The sequence below is a fragment of the Diospyros lotus genome, chromosome 5 (genome assembly GCF_014633365.1).
Source record: "Diospyros lotus cultivar Yz01 chromosome 5, ASM1463336v1, whole genome shotgun sequence".
In the NCBI taxonomy this organism is placed as follows: Eukaryota; Viridiplantae; Streptophyta; class Magnoliopsida; order Ericales; family Ebenaceae; genus Diospyros; species Diospyros lotus.
The window spans coordinates 13,508,342-13,528,317 of record NC_068342.1 but is presented as its reverse complement, the minus strand read 5'-3'; the positions used below and the strand labels follow the sequence as shown (position 1 = coordinate 13,528,317).

At 33.8% G+C, this 19,976-nt stretch overlaps 1 protein-coding gene and 1 long non-coding RNA gene across 3 annotated transcripts; both read right to left on the bottom strand.

Moving 5' to 3' along the window:
- Positions 1 to 736: 736 nt before the first annotated feature.
- Positions 737 to 3,227, bottom strand: LOC127802538 (probable tRNA N6-adenosine threonylcarbamoyltransferase, mitochondrial). The gene is made up of 5 exons (XM_052338389.1): positions 2,739 to 3,227; positions 2,573 to 2,617; positions 1,519 to 1,593; positions 1,120 to 1,216; positions 737 to 831 (listed from the first exon to the last, which is right to left on the bottom strand). The coding sequence occupies exons 1-5, from the start codon at positions 2,979 to 2,981 to the stop codon at positions 737 to 739; spliced, it is 555 nt and encodes a 184-aa protein (XP_052194349.1). The 5' UTR covers positions 2,982 to 3,227.
- A 209-nt stretch (positions 3,228 to 3,436) lies between these two features.
- Positions 3,437 to 17,157, bottom strand: LOC127801290 (uncharacterized). Of its 2 annotated transcripts, none has more exons than XR_008022992.1 (5): positions 16,835 to 17,157; positions 4,659 to 4,885; positions 4,464 to 4,576; positions 3,963 to 4,386; positions 3,437 to 3,860 (listed from the first exon to the last, which is right to left on the bottom strand). It is a non-coding gene; the product is annotated as an uncharacterized LOC127801290 (long non-coding RNA). The 2 variants fall into 2 exon arrangements; XR_008022993.1 differs by having other exon boundaries at positions 3,438 to 3,849.
- Between the last annotated feature and the right edge of the window lie 2,819 nt (positions 17,158 to 19,976).

Below are 19,976 nucleotides of genomic sequence, written 5' to 3'. Positions count from 1 at the left end.
TCATATTCTTCTTGGTACCAGAGCCTAACTTCAATCAATCCACAAAATCTGCTGCAAATCACAATTGTTCTACAGCTCTGAAGTTTCCAGCCATCAGTTTTTGACAATAATTGTTTGTAGAAGATTTTAAGGATGGATTGAAGTTCAGCCTAATGTGAATTGTAGCAAGAAGAAGAAGAATAGATGAGAAGAATAAAACCTGAGAAAAGAAGAGCTGCAATAGAGCAATAGAAAGGAAAGGATATGTGGAAGTGAAGAAGGAGAAGTCAAAGATTGGGAGAAAGAATTGGAGAAGAAATAGAGGGCAAGAAAGAGAGCAAAGAAATACTGAGAGAGAGAGTCTCCAAATTCTGTAAGTTCAAGATCAATCAAAACATGAGTATTCCTTGTGATTGTTTTCACAAAATATATATTTAATCCTAGAAACTTAAAATCTAAGATCCTGTATAAAGGGCAAACCAATGACCAGGCTCCCCACTTTGTTTTGGATAACAAATAAACCCATTCCTAATTTATTTTGGATAAATAACTTATTTTTAATCTATTTAGTATTTATGCTATTATTCTTTATTCTCCAAAAGGTATCTTCATTGCTTGATCCCTATCACCAGTGAGAGATGGATAGTTCAAATATTGATAGGAACTTTACTACATCAGCTGAAATGCAATAGCTAAACTCACTTCAATCCTTACTTCAAGGTTTGCGTTAAACTATAAATTTTCACTTAATTACACTCTACCTGGCTACTAAAGCATGAGCTTCCATGTGATGGACACCAACAATTGGTAGGTTGAAAGTCCCAGCAATTTTCCGAGCTTTCTGCACACCAACTACAATGCAATAGCACAAGAAGGCATAAGGAGCTTTCGCCTTTTCTCTTAGAAATTATCTAAAGTGCTGAGCTATGAGATAGAGTTCTCTCTCAAACAACATTTTCAGATCCATGTAAGATAACTAAGTAGCAGAGATGCACTAAATTATTAAGTAAAGAGTGTAAAATAAGCATGTTATAGTTCCTATGACTGGCCAAAAAATACAATTTGCACCAATCTAATCATGATGCATGCAATAAAGCATTACCCAACACTCTAAATAAAATAATTCCAACGATCAATTACCACGTAGACAAAGGCTTAATCCAGGACCAATGGTGACAGAAACTGCAGAAAGATCATTCTCCTTTATATTAGCTTTATCAAGTGCTTCCTGTACTACCTACAATGGGAAGGCAAATAATATGTGGGACCAGTATCATGACATCCATTATGCAAATGCCCCCAGAACCCAGTGTCACACACATACGCACAATAGTCAGTCTTTAAGAAGTTAAACCTGTTAAGGTAAGCGCATGAATTGGCAGCTTAAGATGATGGCATGATATGAAACATACAAAACACTTAAAAATGATAGATGCATCTTAGATGCAATAAAAAACAAAACAAACAAATGTGTATGAATGCAGACTGATATGAAGAAAATGTGATAATCAACTTATCAAGAAAAGGAAAAAGTGATACTTGATCAATCACTTGTGCATGTGCTTCTTCTGCCATTTTTGGAGCAACTCCTCCATATCGAGCAAGCAAATCTGCCTTCATGAAATTGAAGTTTTATATTAGCAACAGCTATATTTTGAACATGGAATAATAGTTCAAAGTTTGTTTTGTCAGTACTAACAGCCTCAATTTCCTCAATATACTCCAACTTTTTCTCAACTCATAGCTTGTTCTACCCCAGAATATAACTAGCCTAATGGCTTCTCTGAGTATAAAATAGTATTGTAATATATATTACACTGTACACACTACTTCAAACCGACCCTGCCATTAGAAGACAACCACTTCATGGAGATGAAGCATCTGAAGTAGGCCACTTCTAGAAAGCTCCTTTCACTAAACTTAATTGCTAACTCACTTTTCTGAGCATTAGTTACAGCATTAAATACATATCAAAGGTGTATTGCAAAGTAAAATAATTTCTGTTATTTTACTAATATGTAATTAGAAACTTCAATTATGTATACATGCATGTTTTGTGTGAAACGAAAGAGAATCAGTGACAGACACCATCTGGCCAGAGATAGGTAAAGAGGTTAACCAGAAACAGAGATCTTTCCTGAGATGTTCAGGAGCACAGGGGTCTGTCAGCTGGCAACCCTTGTTCACTCAATAGAGTTTCATTTTGAGAGGGGAAAACAGAATAAAGAAGAAGAGGATTATATACGATGTGCATCTATTTGATAGTCCTTATTCTGTGAGAACCATTAAATTATTTCCTTAGACTCTTGAACCATCTATGAAAATAGAATTGTTACATTGGAAACAGATGACACGATGATTATCAAATTATGAAATGACCCTCACGCCAACAACAAAAGTAAAGAAATAAAGTAATGCTTACCCCTTTTCCCCTAAATACACGTCATGTTTTACATATATGAGATACAGAAATGTAACTGCAAGGGTTACAACACTAAAGCAGAAGCAATTAATCATCATTTCCAACAAAAACACAACACGAGATAGTACCAAACCCAATTCCCCTGTTAATCCAAAATTTCAAGCATAGTACCTGGGACGAAACAATTTGGCTGAGGATTTCGCCATCACTTCGAACCTACAACCAACCAACAAATATCGAGAACGGCACAAATCAAGTTAATCAACCACAGCCACAAAGCGAATAGCAGAATACAAAACGACAGAAAAGTGTTCCATTTTGTGTTTGTAGGGCTTACAACAGCAGCGGCAGTGTCGTCGCAGCTCGTCTCAATCCCCAAAATGACCAAGTTATCAGCTGCTGTTAGGTTCTGCGCGAATGGTTTTGGGGAATTCAAACGTGAAGACATCGAGAACCTGGAGGGTGAAGACGACGAAAACCTAGTTTCAATTGCTCTGAGAGATTGGCGAAATGAGGTTGTAGAGATGAAGTTCAGGCGGGAAACTGTGGCGGAAATTGCGGTACCCAACGCAGCAGCCATGACTGAGAAAGAAGACTGGACTGTAACTGCAAGGAGAATATGCAATTAAAGGCTATATTGTCTGAAAATTTCTAAACTAAAATTGTTTATAGCGAAACTCATGACTTTAACTCCTGTGATTTAAATTTTTTCTCATATATTAATTCAAATTTTTAGTTATTTCAAGTATATCATAAATTATATATTTTTAAGTCAATTGTACACCTTATTAGCGTGATAAAAAACTTATGTTATCGACACACTTAAGTTCAATTAAACTCATAAAAAATGTTAACATGAATTTTTCAATGTCTATTGAAAATTAATAAAATGTAATAAAAATATATCTTTAAGTAGGAAAATATATCTTCGTTTTCATTTTTACTTATTGTTTATAGCTCATAGTAAAAAATAAAATTGAATAATACCAAAATACAACCAATGATATGCATTGGACTAATATATTAACTTAAATAATTTTGTTTATCTTCGACAAATATTGTTCATGCCTACAATTGTAACATACCACATTACCAAAGCACAATAATTTACTATCAAATCCATTCACTTATCTAATGGACCAAAATATGCAGTCATTAAAAAGTTGCGTGTCCACGTTCAACACAGGCAAAAATAAACTAGGTCATAATTCTAGAAGTTAATTCATTGGTTGCCACTCTGTTGGCTTGGGTTGATGTTGCCTTGACTCCTAGGTTGTTGCCGTTGTTGGTTCCTCATTTTTTACATGTCCGTTCTCTCTTGATGCAGTTGTCTTACTGTGATTGCATTCTTCCCTTTCCATTTAAGGCCTCGAGGCTTGAAGCCTAAATCCCCTATCACAACAGCAGAGCTCTTCACCTGAGCAAGCGTGCGAATTATCCTTGAAGGTCTAGAAAGAGTCTCAAGCAATAAAAAACTAAATCAATTAGTGAAGAACAAAAGCAACTAAATATAAACTGGCATCCAAAAGAACATATTCCAAATTAATATATACATGCTCACCTTTTTGGTTGTAACACCAGTTCTTTCATTAGACAGTACTCTCATTCCAATGTTCTTGACGTTTCCTCTTAGCATTTGATGCAATCATTGGACCATCATATGATCTTTTACTACCTGTGCTTAGATTACACCATCCCATTCCCCTGCCCCTTCCAACTCCACTGCCAGTGACATTCTAAATTCCAACTCCATTGTTGTCAGATCCACCTCCTCCAATTCCAATATTCACCCTTCCATGTCCACTAGAATTTGATGGTAAGTCACTACTACTAAGGTTCACATTCTTATTACTTTGCCTACCCCCTAAATTGGCATTGTTATCAACTACATCAATCCTCCCAATTCTGACTGAAGCTCCAACAGAGCCAACATAACTTGTTTCTGCCACTTACATTTGCATTACCTCTGTCCTGATTTCCAAAATCTGTGAAAAATGATACAAATTGAAGCGGTCAATTTACATAATAGTAGAAAAATGATATTGTAGTCATTCTCCTGTACCTTGAATTGCTTGTTGCATATGATTTGGTATAGACCTCCTCACATTTACTCCTGTTGAGGTTGAAGTTGAAGTCTCCATATTCACAGTTGTATATTTCATTACTACTCTACCTCTGTTACATGTATTGTAAATTGAGAATGAATATAAATAGAAGTCATGTATGGAGTACTGAAGTTTAAGCAATTGGAAGTTACCTCATTTTGGCTTCTACCCTTCATTGGACACCCTTTCTTATTATGGCCCTGAGGTTTTACACAGGCTGCAATTCATTTAAACCCCTCTTCTTGAGTATTTTCCTATTTTGTTCTTCTTTGGTACATCTTTGTCCCTTCTTCTGTTCATCTTGCATCTCCTAGGTTGTTTTGTCATTGCTGGAGGCTCAATTAATGAGTTATTGTACGCAGGCCACAATCTTATTTCCCTAACAAGTTGAATAGGGTAACCATAAGATTTAAGATAAGCTTCCTGAACAAATACTTTTGGAAGAAATTTCTTAATTTCTTACCTCAAGCAATCAGATGTACAATATATATTCAAGAGATCATTCTATCTTAGGCTATAAAAGAATAGGAAAGCACCAAAAAACTAAAATAAAAAGTTAACCTAAGATAATTCCTTCAATTACTCCTCTAATTTAGGGATTTAATCCTTTCAATCATTCCCTCTAAATCAAGGATTGATTTTTGGATTCCAGTACCCCCCTCAAGCTGGTGAATAGATGTTGATCACGCCTATCTTGCTTACAAATGTTTCAAAACCTGGTTTCGACAGTGCCTTAGTTAGAACATCAGCTTCTTGTGTCTTGGTCGGGATGTAGGATGGGATAATAGCTCCACTATCAATCTCTATTTTAATGAAGTTTCGATCTATTTTCACATGTTTCATTCTGTCATGCTAGATTGGATTATGAACTATACTGATAGTTGATTTGTTGTCACTATACAATTTCATAGGTCCTATCCAAGTAACTCTCAAGTCCTATCCTAAATATATCAACTCACAAATCCCTTTAATAATTGCTCCGTACTTGACCTCAGCACTACTCTTGCCACAATTGTTTGTTTTTTACTCCTCCAAGTGACCAAATTATCCCATAGTTTAGTGCAGTAGCTAGTTGTGGACTTGTTATCCTCAATTGAACATGCCCAGTCTACATCTACAAAGTATTCAACTCATCAATGATCATTCTTCAGAAACAAAATCCCTTTTCCAGGGGTCCCTTTAAGATATCGAAGAATCTGGTTTACTACCTCCAGGTGTCTTTATGTAAGTGACTGCATAAATTGACTCGCAACACTTATACTATAGGCAATATCAAGTTTGGTAAGGGAAAGGTATATCAACTTCCTTACTAGGCACTAATATCTTTTCTTATCCACGGTAGAGTCATTTTTTTGTGACTTTTTGTTTCCAATTTCATTCTAATGGAATACATATAGGTCTACAACCAAGTTTTCTAGTTTCATTCTAGAGATCAAGTGTGTATTTTCTTTAGGTTATGAAAATACCTTGTTTACTCCTTATTATCTCCATGCCAAGGAATTATTTAAGTGTATCAAGATCTTTGACCTTAAATTCAACCTACAACTGGGTTTTAAGTCCCTTTATCTCATCATGTCATCACCCATTATCACCATATCATCCACATACAATATCAAAATTTATCTTTTTCCATTTTTAGCCTGTTTAATGAAGAGAGTATGGTTAGCTTGTCCTTGCTAATATCCAAACTGAGTCATAGTAGCACTAAACCTTGTGAATTATGCCCTAGGTGATTGCTTGATACCATTGAGAGACTTCTTTAATTTATAAACTTTACCTGAGACTTCAGTAAATTCAAAACCAAGTGAAAACTTCATATAAACTTCTTCTTCTAGCTCCCCATTCAAGAAAGCATTCTTAATTTCTATCTGGTGAAGTTGTCAATCTAAGTTGGCAGCAAGAGACAAAAGAACCCTTATTGAATTTAACTTTACTACGAGAGCAAACATTTCTTCATAGTCTATGCCATAAATTTGGGTGAATCCTTGAGTAACTAAACTTGCCTTGTATCTCTCTATTTTTACATCTAGGCCTTATTTGACTATGAATATCCATTTACATCCGACAAGTCTCTTTCCTTCAAGTAACTCCATAATATCCCAAGTCTTATTATCAATCAATGCATTCATTTCTTCCAAAATAGCTTATTTCCATTCAAGATCATGAAAGGAACTTTGAATGTCCTTAGGGATTTTTACATTGTCAATCATAGTGGTAAAGACCACGTACTTAGGAGACAACTTAGAATAAGTTAGATAGTTGGAGATAGAATGCTTGGTACAAGATCTTATTTCTTCTCTTATAGCAATTGGAACATCAAGATCATCAACTAAGGTAGCCTCTTTCAAGCCAGGACTTGGCTCTAGTTTAGATGAATGGCCATGTGGAGGAGCTTTTGGCCTTCTTGAGTAAACCTTGATTGGTTGTGGTTCAGTAATAGGTTCTCCCCCTTGACTCTTCTTGTATAAGTTCAAGTTGGTCTAGTGAAAGATATGAAGGATGTGAGGATAGTTCTAGTGTTGGAACGCTGAATAGATAAATTGAAGGGAAATAGGAAGTGAAATAGATGGGTGCCAATGATTATCTTCATGAGAGGTCTCTCCCTGGAGAGAAGCATTGGGATAGTAAGGCTGATGTTCAACAAAACATACATCACAAGAGACATAAAATCGATGAGTGGAAGGAGAGCAGCACTTGTAACCTTTTTAGGTTGGAAAGTATCCAGCAAAAATATATTTGAGTACCTTAGGATCACATTTGCCATAATGAGGGCATTAATTATGAACAAAGGCAGTACATCCAAACACTTTGGGAGGCAATGAGTTTAGAATGCAAACTTTAGGAAACATGGCTATAAACAGCTGAATGGGGTTTTCGATAGTTAAGTGGTTTGGAATGCAACCTATTTATGAGATAGGTGGCTGTTAGAATAACTTCACCCCAAAAAGTATTTGGAACATTGCTAAAAACATTAGGGATTGGGGCACCTGGAGAAGATGCCTAGTTTTCCTTTCTGCTATCCAATTTTGTTAGGAAGTAGAGGGATATGAACTTTTTTTCAGGATACCCTGATCAATAAGGTATTAGTTAAGTTCTTGTGCAAAGTATTCCCTACCATTATCAATTCAAAAGACATGGACAAAAGACTGAAGAAGATTGGTAACAAGTTTATGAAATTATTTATGTAAATTTTAGGAGCTCTTAGGAACTTATTCAAGACTTAGATTTGCCAATCTCTCAACACTCCTCACCCGAAAATCAAGATAATAACAGAATATATTTACAGCAATTGTAAAGCAAAAAGTAAATGAAGGATTAGAACAATCAAACCACCAAAGAGGCAAAGAATTATCCCGGTTCGGACTGCTTTGAAGCAATCCTACATCCAGCCTTCTCTCCAAGAATAAATCTACTAGAAACCAGTTGAAACAAGATACAAGAACCTCCTTACTCTCCCTCACACAAGTTCGTTGCACTCTCAAGAGAATACAAAGACTAATTTTATCTCAAAGCCTTTCCCTCTCTCTCTCGCTATCTTGACAGCATCACTTGCATCTAGAGAACAATCAGAATGAATGAGAATGTTATATCTGACTGCTAGCACTCGCCTCCTATTTATAAACTATAGGGAGGCGGCAATTACAAGGGATTTAAAAAACTTAGCCTCTACAAAAGACCAACATACCCCTCATAATAAAATAACTAGGTTATCTAATCTAACTTAGAATAAAAAACAGTCAGAAAAATATCTTCATTCTAAACAGGTTCTTCTCTTCAACTTCTAGAGCTAATCTTCCATGCAAAAACCCAACAATTTAAATATGGAACAAGTCTCAGATTTGTCCTTCATGAGATAAACCCAACAAACACAGGTCTAGTCATCAATAAATGTGAAAAACCATAGAGTACTGGTTAAAGTTGAGACATGAGCTGGCCCCAAATGTCACTATGAATAATATGGAGTAGTTGTGAGAATTTGTAGGGGTGAGCAAGATATTGAGAGCATGGATATTTAGCATAAACACAATGTTCACATTAAAAGGAAGTAGGATCTGTTGTTTTTGTTTCCCAAAGAGGCCCAAGGCTATGACGAAATATTCGGGTTTATCTTCATAGGCTTCGGCCCGGGATTGAAGTACCGTCTAAAATACCACCCATTGGCAGCCCATTAAAAGTCGGGCCATAAGCCCTTAATTAGGCCTTTGGAGGAGAAATGGGCTGAGCCCATTTGCTCAAGGCTTAAGGAAGCCCAAGCCCAAGCCAAATGGCCCTTTGCAACCGTGCCCTAGTACCACCATATAAAAGGCATCTTTTCTGCCTTCTTTGCCCTCATTTGACGGCCTCTCTCTCTCTCTCTCTTCCTCTCTTTGCTCTCTCGATCCTTTCCTTCGATGGCTGAGATCCGTAAGCTGGTTCTTTCCTTCTTCGGTCAGATCTCATCCTCTTGGAGTGATCTTCCTTTCCTTTGGGAAGCCCATGGTCGGTCGGTGAGTAGCCTCTATTTACTTGGCGCGACAGATCCGCTTGAGGTAAGTTCTCGGGGTACTGTTCTTCATCTCATATCTCTGTGATCGTTCTTGTTCCTTGGTGGATCTTGTGGTGAACATTACCTGTGTGGTTTTGGGAGAAGATTGGTGTTCTGGCCGAGAGGGTTTAGGGTTCCGATTTGGGGGTCTTGTGTGGCTTGTCCCTTGTGAGCTTCCGTGAGGCTTGGTGTCCCTATTTTGGTGTTACCTGGGTGGTATAATCTGGACTGACCCAGATCTGAGCCTTGACAAGTTATTTACAGGGAGTTTCTCTTGCTCTATCATGTTCTTGGCTGATATGTTCGATATCTATTTGGTTTGATTATATATTGCTTTAACCTCTTTTCTGTTTTGAATTAGTAATCTTCCGCAACAAATGGTATCAGAGCCTTGTGTGGCTCCTGGGTTGTGCAAAATCAAACCCTAATCGAAAAAGCCCTCTGGTTTCTTCGATCGATTTTTTCACGGTAAGTGGTTCTAGGGTTTACTTGAAACCCGAATCGGTTAACTCCTATTGCTTTGTGCAGTGAATGATTTGGGGTAAACCAACCCCAGATCCGTGATCATCAGTCCGAGTAGCTTCGCCCTGACCGACGCGTGCCAGTCTACACTCCGGCTGGTAACGGCGCGTGTAGTGACAGACTTTGGCGCGTGAAGGTTGGCAGGCTCAAGAGATCCGACCCGATTCCATTCTAGATCTCTCTCTTGAGATCTAGCTCGGTAAATTTTTGTATCAGCTTGAGTTATTTGTTCTGCTGTTACTGTTCTCAAAATTTATTTTTTTTTTGCCGATACATTCCTAGTGCATTCTGATAATTTACTGTGTGTGATATCAGTTATTCTTGGTTGTGTGCAAATCTATAATACTGATTACTTTATCAGTCTTCACTACTCTGTTTAGTCTTGATCAGTTCTGTTTTATTAACCTCTTGAGAATTTGCTGCCTAAATCAATTTTAAAATTGTGTGTTTGTATTAAATTTAATTAGGCTGCATATTCTGTGTGAAACTCATATACTTAGTGAGTATGACTACACACTTTGAACTAGGGGTTTTCAATGGGAAGGGGGACTTTTCTATTTGGCAACAAAAAATGAAGGGGATCTTAGTACAACAAAAGGTATCTAAGGCCATAGATGGTAAATACCTTGAAGGTACTAAAGAAGAACAAATACTAGAAGCTGATGAATTGGCATACACTTCAATAATCTTACACCTCTCTGATTCAGTGTTAAGAAAGGTAGGAAAACTTAACACAACTAAAGAGCTATGGGAAAAATTGGAAAAATTATATGTAAAGAAGTCTACACCAAATAAACTCTATTTGTTAGAAAAAATTTTCAGTTTTAAGATTGACCCCTCTAAGGATCTAGATGACAATTTAGATGTCTTCAACAAAATAGTTCAAGATATCACTAATTGTGGTGAAACAGTATCTGAAGAATATAAGGCTGTGATCTTATTAAATGCAATTCCAGATATCTATAAAGAGGTAAAAAATGCCATTAAGTATGGTAGGGATACCTTAACACCTGAAATTGTTATAGATTCTTTAAGAAGTAAAGAAATGGAACTTAAACATGAGAAAAGGCATGGTGAGGTCCATATGATGAGAGGTAGGTCCCAATTTAAAAATCAAGAGGGAGGTAGTAAGAAAAATGGTAGAAGTAGGTCCAAATCCAAAAACCGAGGTAAGGGGAAAAAGTGCTATGGGTGTGGTAAGATTGGGCACTTTATTAAAGATTGCTATGCAGAGAAAAATAAAAATAAAGAAAAGGGTAAGGATCAAGAAGAAGCTAATGTAGTAACCTCATATAATCCTAGTGAAGTCTACATGCTCTTAGATTCTGATTCCACTGAAATTAATGTTGCTGCAAAATCATACATGCATGAATGGATCTTAGATTCAGAAGCATCATTTCATGTTACATCACAAAAACATTGGTTTGAAAACTTGCATGAATCTGAAGGTGGGCATGCCATAGTATGCAGTAACTTAGCATATAAAATCATTGGGATAGGAAACATCTCTGTTAAGTTAGACAATGGCTATGTCTTAAATTTAAAAGATGTTAGATATATACCTGAAATGGCTAGAAATTTAATTTCAGTTGGAGAATTAGAAAAGAGTGGTCTTACTGGAAAAATTGAAAATGGGGTGTTAAAAATGTTTAAAGGATCAATGGTAGTATGTAAAGGGGTAAGGAGAAATGGGATCTATGTATTAAATGCTGAGGTAATTAATAATCTAGGATCCCATATAGCATCAATCAATCCTGATGTCACTATCAAGTGGCACAACAGGTTAGCACATGTGAGTGTTAAAGGGCTTAAGTTGCTAAGTGATAAAGGTGTTTTTGGTAAGGACTTTGTGTCTGATATCCCTTTCTGTGATCATTGTGTCCTAGGAAAACATCATAGGCTATCTTTCTCCTCTAATGTTCATAGAGCCTCTAGAGCCTTAGAATACATTCATTCAGAACTTTGGGAGCCAGCATCAAAACCCACATCAGGTGGCAATAGGTATTTTTTGTCTATGATTGATGATTACTCTAGGCGAGTTTGGATTGTTCTCTTAAAAGATAAATCAGAAACTTTTAAAAGTTTTAAAAACTGGAAAACTCAAATAGAAAATCAAACTGACAAGAAAATAAAATATCTTAGGACTGATAATGGCTTAGAATTTTGCAATTCTGATTTTGATAACCTATGCAAGGAGTATGGAATTACTAGGCATAGAACAGTCCCCTACACTCCTCAACAGAATGGAGTAGCTGAGAGGATGAATAGGACCCTCTTAGATTGAGATCTTTAGTTAATTTACTAATAGAAAGGAGATTGCATTGAAGACATGGAACATAAAGAGAAAAAAACAATGTTAATCCAAGTAGAAAGATAGTGTCTCAACCAACCACACTAGTTACACTCCCATTTGCAACTACGACCTTAATATATCAGCACAATCTTCATAAATGGAAAAAAATTTGATGAACCTGTGATATGATCTGATGCCCTAGTGTCTATAATCCAATAGTTGCTAGAATGTGTTTGAGATAATAAGGTGGATTGAGCATTACCTCTAAGAGCAACAACGGTTGTGCTAGTTTGAGGGGTGGGTACAGTTTCCTTAAGCACTTTATGTGGGATCCTTAATCCAACATTGGGCTCATATGTGAATAATTACGCATTGTGGGCTGTCAAATAATCTAAGCCCAATTAAAAAGTGATCTGTTAAGTTTTGGGCTTTAATGTATCTAATAGGGTGTGGGCCTTTGATGTGTAGATACTTAAAGGCCCAGAATTATCAGTAGGGCAACGGGTTGTTACCTTTATAAATACAGCAGTTATGGTTCCCAAGTCACACGAACGAATCAGTTCTGTTTCTGTATTCCATCATCAGAAACTAGTTACGAAGAGAAACTTAAAGGATTCTCTCAGAAATTCATATTAATCTGGAAGGCTCGCCGCACGAATCTAAAGAGACATAATCATTATGGATTCAGGTACGCTTCCGTTTATTGTTTATTTATTCTTGATGATTTGACATGAATATTCTTGGTATTTGGGTGATAGTTTTCACAAAAAATTTGAAGTTTACAACACTTTAGACTAGTTCAATAGTTGTCGTAAAATTTTCATTTGTTCCATTATAAATGGAGCATCCATTTTTTCAAAAATGATGGTTGAGTCAGTTGTGTATGCTATTGAAATAAAAAATATGTGCTACTGATGTTGCTATCATTAACTTCTTGGCTTCCAATTTGCAGGTTTACCATGAAGTTTCCAGCATATGTCCTTCGCATGATGGGGTTTATTGCAATGATCACACCAAATTTTATCTTTGAGTTTCTGGTCCTTTGAATGAGATGTACTGCAATGGACTGTCAAGGCAGAGCTCTAAGATTCCAAATCAAAAGGCTAGTTTGAAGGACTACTAAGCATAACTCGTTTACGGCTTTCCTCATGTCTAATTTCGACAAAGGCTTCTCTGATGAAGAGGAAAGATTTGGTACCAAGAAGACGACCATGAACTTCATCTAGACCTTTGTCGAGGCCATGTAAGAAATCGAACACCCTTTCGTTCTCCAACATTTTATTGTACTTAGAACCATCCTCAGGACAATGCCAACTAATATAATAAAAAAGGTCTATATTCTGCCAAAGTTCAATTAGAATATTATAGTATTTGGTAACTGACATGTTACCTTGTCTAGCAATTCGAAGGGCAGAATGGATTTCAAAATGCTAGGTCATGTTTTTGATATGAGTAAGTTTATTGAACAACATCCATATCTCCTTTGTAGTTTTGTAGAAAAGGTAGGTCTGCCCTATCTTAGGCTCCATAGAATTGATAAGTCATGCCATGACTATAGAATTTTTAGCATCCCAAGTTGAATAGTTAGCAGCAGTTGAAGGTGGCATATGAATAGCACTGGCTCGTAAGATATCCAACTTTGCCCTTGCCTTTTTCATAACAAGCAACACAAATTAGAACCATTCATGAAAGTTGGTTCTGTTGAGTTTGTGTTGGGTGAATTGAAGAGAATGAAAATCAAGGGTTGATGATAGGTTTGGTGTGGGATTAGCTGAAGTAGTAGAAATGACAGGAGCGATGGAAGAGTCTGCCAAAGAAGAATTAGTTTCTGCCATAAAGAATTGATGTTGTGGTTCGGGGAAAAAAAGAATCGATGAGATTAAGGTCAGACCAGTGTCGAGCCTAGCTCTAATACCATGAACAAATAATTTTGAAATTAATTTATTGATTCCTTACCTCAAGCAATCAGTTGTCGAGTATATATACAAGAGATCTTTTTATCTTAGGTTATACAAGAATAGGAAACTACCAAAAAATTAAAACATAAAGTTGACCTAAGATAATTCCTTCAATTACTCCTCTAATTGAGGTATTTAATCCTTTCACTCATTCCCTCTAAATCAAGGATTGATTTCTAGATAGCAACACTTCCTTCCTATACCACTTAGCTACAAAGTTCTCTGAGTTTAATTGTCTATGATACACAGCAGCTATGACATGCTGGTAGGGAATTCCTTTCAACATCCAACTCCTGCAATTACACTTTAGGAGCTTTAGATCCACTGTATGTCCATATTCTCCTTCATAAACTTCAAAACCTGCTTTTCCATTCCACTTCAAATTGCATTTCATTGTAAGTAATTTATTCAATTCAAGCTTCTCCATTGCCATTGGACTGATTTCACAAATCCAAGTATTGGCAAATCCCCTCATAGTTGCTATCATTTCCATGACTTGAACCTTAATTTTTTTCCAACATACTAATAATGCTCTTCATCCTTGCACTCAGAATCCACCCATTAAAGGTTTCATTCACATTGTTTTCCACAACATCACACTGACACCTATTACTAAAATAGGCTTTGCACCAAGTATTGTGATTATAATACAACAAATCTTTCCCATTATCTTTTCCTAATTTGTTCATTTTTTAAACTTATGTTTGAACAATACCTCAAATAAGTTTCTTGCACATTCCAGAACTTTTTTCTTCTCTCCTTCCCTTTCCATTTTTTTGACTAGTTTGTCCAAATGTGTTACACCTTAAGGAGTTCTTCAGAAATTACAGAGTCAAGTCCCTATCAATGCACCATTCAAAATTCCATCAACCAATTGGAATCAATTGCAATCAAATCTATAAATATTTAAGTTAACAAGTAAGAATGAGTTTACCTTCTGCATGTCTAATAGTCTAGCCATCCCCTGTTGTAATCCCCAGATTCATCTTCAATATTGATATAAACCATTTCCATTTTTTTTTTTTCTATTTCAACCACAACCCAGGCCAATGGAAACATTTGATTGTTTCCATCTTTGGAAACAGTAACAAACAGTTGTCTTTTGGTTGGACTTTTCAAAAAACATTCATCCAGTCCTATAATTTGTCTACATCCCTCTTTGAATCCTTGTCTCAATGCTTGAAAACACACAGAATTTTTTAAACTATTTCCTTCCATCTTCCAAATTCTTTGTTAATGCAAAGCAAGTGGTCCCTTGGTTTGACATCCTAATCTCATCACAATAATCATGCAGCACTGCAAATTCCACTCTATAATCACCCATGTTGGATGCAAACACCTTGTTTCTTGCCCTCATGGCTACTGTCCTCCCCACATACACATTTAACTCATCTTTACACAATTTCTGAATTTTTCTAATCTTAATCCCTAGCTGTGAGAAAATCCTACTCTGAAAATGCCTAGCAATAAACCCTAAATTGCATTTTCTATTCCTATTTGTTTTATAACACCTATGCACTGGATTGTATGTCTTGACGATAAAATTGTTGATTCTTGTCTTTACACTAGAAAACAGAAGCCAAGGACATCCTTCTTTACACCTCACCCTCACTCTTTTAAGCTCATTTGGCCTAATAGTTAAATCAATTCCCCCCAACACAACATATTTGATAACTGCTTTCTTAAATTCATTCAGTGACTCAAATATTATGCCAACTTCCCAATATGGCATTGTTGTTGAAGGATCAAAGTGTCTCTGCTTTTCCCCACGCCTTTTTCCTCCATCCACAACACCATCTTCTTCTTCATCATTTGAAATTAACTTTGTACAATTTGGATTGAGCTGTCATAAAAAGGTTCATTGCCGCCTGTTTTCCCTTTATGCTTGGAATCTAGGGAAAACTCCTCTTGAAAGCCCTCATCTAGACTTGCCTCATCTAATGGAATATCATTTCCATTACCCTGTTGTAGAGCACTAGATCTATGCAATCTGTACCTCCTAACTTTTTACATAGCAGAAATTAACTCTTCATCAATCTCACTCAGATGTGCAACCCCAAGATCTTCATTTTCTATTGCCAAATCACCTTTCTCTTCCCCTTTGTCATTATTTTCACTCAAACCATCACTTTCACTATCACTTGTACTGTCACTTGCAGTCCCCTCATCACGACAGTTTTCTGCCCTAAACCCAAACAGTATGTCATTTTTTAGTCTTTCACTCTCAGCCTCATATCCATCACTATTTCTTAGTGGTCCCACACCTACATTTCCATTAAGAGGTGCATTTACACCAATGTCCCCAATACTCTCATTTACTGCAACACTTTCACTTATATTAACTGAGAATGTCATATCCTTATTTGTAGTCTCTACTCTAACCTGAGGCCCACTAATAATGACAGATTCATTGCCCCCCACTTCTACAAAAACAGGAATATCCACACCATGTGACACACAAATATGTTAGTCGCTGAGATGCTCAGCTTGATTACACTCGTGTAACACATTCTTATCAGTTTTTAACAATTTAAAAGTTACAGTATCAGCCCCTATCATATCCCTTAGAAATATTTGCATTACATTTTGATATCTTAATTTTTTAAATCTCTAACCTTACCCTCTAATTCAAATATTGATAATCTATCACAGTTAATTAACCCATCAAAGTGTGTATAACCCCCAATGTAATGTATCTGTGGTTGTAATTCAAAATACCCACCATGATAGAATATTAAATTCATAGACTTCTCTGCCATTACTATTAGAAGTATAAAATCAACAAAGAAAAAAAATCAATATTTCACTTCTACAACAAACAGGGAATCAAATTAATTATCATCTAACAATAACACAACAATACAAACTATAATAACCAAAAAAACACAAACAAGGGTATAAACAAACACACAATCCATTATCCTAGCTAATCCAAACAAAAACCCTAATTTTTGGGTAGAAATTTCGAAAAAACCTAACATTCAACCACATGTACTATTTAAAAATATAGAAAATTGCTATAAAACATACCTTTTTTTCTAGTCAAACCCACCCTCATTTCCAAAACCCTCGTTAGTTGTCCCTCTCTTCTATGGAGTGACGTGCCTGCACGAATCTCACATGCACCAACTGGACATCATTTGCTATGCAAAAACTATAGAAATATTCATCTTTACCTTCCCCCTCATGCTGTCGCAGAAGAAGAACAAATATGTTATCAATACTGGGGTTTCTATATTTTGAAACAATTCCTCTCTACCTTGAACAAGTTAAGATTACTTCGGTATCTTCAATCCTTCTCCCTCTTTTCTGTAATTCCTTCTCCCTCTTTTCTATAATGGGTCGAAAACCGATAAAAAAATGTTTCTAACTTAATAAATTAGTTAAAGTTTTACCTCTAAATGCTAACTCAACTGACTTTAATTTTTTTTTTATACGTTGCATATATATCGCACGTTCTAACTCAATTCTAATAAAATATGCAATTAATTTGAAAATATATAATTTAATAATATAATTGAAATAATAAAATTTTTAAATTATTATATAAGGGTTAAATTATTATATTTTAAATTAAAATATAAGAGTTAAATTATAGTTTCACTAATTATTTATATACATGTGTATAATATATTATGAATTTTTTCAATTGCAAGAGTTGAATCGCCTCCCCTCCCAACACACATACATTTTAAATCTAAGGCAATAATTTATTAAGTGTGCCAAACAATATTTATATTGTTTGATCCGGAGATGTAATTTGTTAGGGTTAAATAAATTTTATGTTATTTAATGTGAATAATATAATAATTTATTTTAAATCTAAATATTATTCTTATTTTATTCTTCATCTTCTCCCTTCATTGCAACTGATCTCAAGAGAGAAAAATGAAAATAAAATAAAAAAAATTATAAAATTATCATTTTCTTGTTTTCATTTATGTGAAAAATTGCACATATTGATTCAAAGAAACAAAAGGAATAATTGATATATTTAATTTTAGAAATTAAAAACTAAAAGCTGTAAATCCGACTAAATACGTCATAAAAAACCACTTAGTATGATCGTAGATTTTAGATAATGGAAAAGAATGTCGATGCGATGGTGGAAAGAAAAAGAGAATAAGGCCTTGCACTCTGCTTCTTATCGCATAACAGGAAAAAAAATGACAAAGTTATGAAATTATTAATATATTATTGAACTAGTGGATCACCCATGTGATGCATGGATATCGTAAAAAAAAAAAAAAATTCATTAAAGCGAAACTTGTATAATTTAGTAGTTACAATAAATGAAAATTACAATAAAGAAGTAAAAAATAAACAAAATAATCGTGTTACAATCATGAAAATACAACAAAAGAATTACAAATTTTGAAAAATTTCCTTAAATACATTCAAGGGTAAACGAACAATAAAAAACACATAACTCTATCCCGAAATTATGTAAAAAATAAACCTAAATTAACATGTAACACAATAAGCAATGCGTAAAAAAAAATATAAAAATTACATGATAACAGGAAAAAAGAATAAACGATAACCAATCTCTTTATTTTAAAATATGCATTCAAGGGTAGACGTTTTTTTTTTTTTTTTTAATTTTCATGTGTATTTGTCTCATACATGCATACCAAACGAACCCTCAAGGCCTAATTTTTCCTAGTTGCATCCATATCACTCACTTGACAGAATAAGTGGTGTTATGTTACACCAGAAGACCAAACTGGATAAAAAATATGGTTAAAATTTACTAAATAAAAGTAAAGAAGAAGAGAATTTAAGAAGAAGAATTGAGAAAGGAGAAGAGAGAAAATAGAAGTGTTGAACGGGAATGAAAAGGAAGAAGAGAGAGAGATATTTGTTTTATTTTATTATTTTTTCTTCCTTCAAATTCTCTTATTTCTCTCAATTTATCAAATCACATGTCAACATTAAGTTTTCCTTTTTTTCCCACGCTTTACCACACAATCCAAATCTTACTTAACATAATTTTCAAAACACAAATTTAATTTGTATTTAATTTCCCCAAGTTCAACATATAACACATCTTCAAAGAAGATCAATCGGAAAAAAGAGAATTAAATAAATGACAATAATCAATTAAGTTGAAAAATAAAATTATGAAATTTAAAATTATAAAAAATAAATTTAAATTAATTAAACTACATAAAATAAAGATAATTTAAATAATTAATTAATTATATAAATGATAATAATCAAATTTTAAAATTAATTATATATCCATGACTTTACATATTTTTCCTAGCAATCAATTACCACATTTAAGATATATCATATTTTTAAGAAAACAACAAATAAAAATAAAGTTAAAAAATAAAATTATAATATTTAAGCTATATATAAAATTATAATATTTAAAAATAAAAAAAATAAATTTAAAATAATTAAACTATATATAAAATAAGAATAATTTAAATAATCAATTAATTATATAAATGATAATAATCAAATTTTCAAAATTGATTATCCATATATGACTTTACATATTTCTCCTGACAATAAATTATTACATTTAAGACAGATCAAATTTTTAAGAAAGGAATAAAAAAAATAAAGTTAAAAAATAAAATTATAATATTTAAGTTATATATAAAATTATAAAAATTTTAAAATTATAAGAAAATAAATTTAAATTAATTAAACTACATAAAATAAAGATAAATTAAATAATTAATTAATTATATAAATGATAATAATCAAAATTTTAAAATTAATTATATATACATGACTTTATATATTTCTCTTAGTAATCAATTATCACATTTAAAACATGTCGCATTTTTAAGAAAACAACAAATAAAAATAAAGTTAAAAAATAAAATTATAACATTTAAGTTATATATAAAATTATAACATTTAAAATTATAAAAAAATAAATTTAAAATAATTAAACTATATATAAAATAAAGATAATTTAAATAATTAATTATATAAATAATAATAATCAAAATCTTTAAATTAATTATTTATACATGACTTTACATATTCCCTCTAGTAAATTATAAAAAAAATTAAGTTATATATAAAATTATAACATTTAAAATTATAAAAAAATAAATTTAAATTAATTAAAATATATATAAAATAAAAATAAAATAAAAAATTTACTTGGCAATCGGTATTTAACGATATTACCTGATATCTCAAG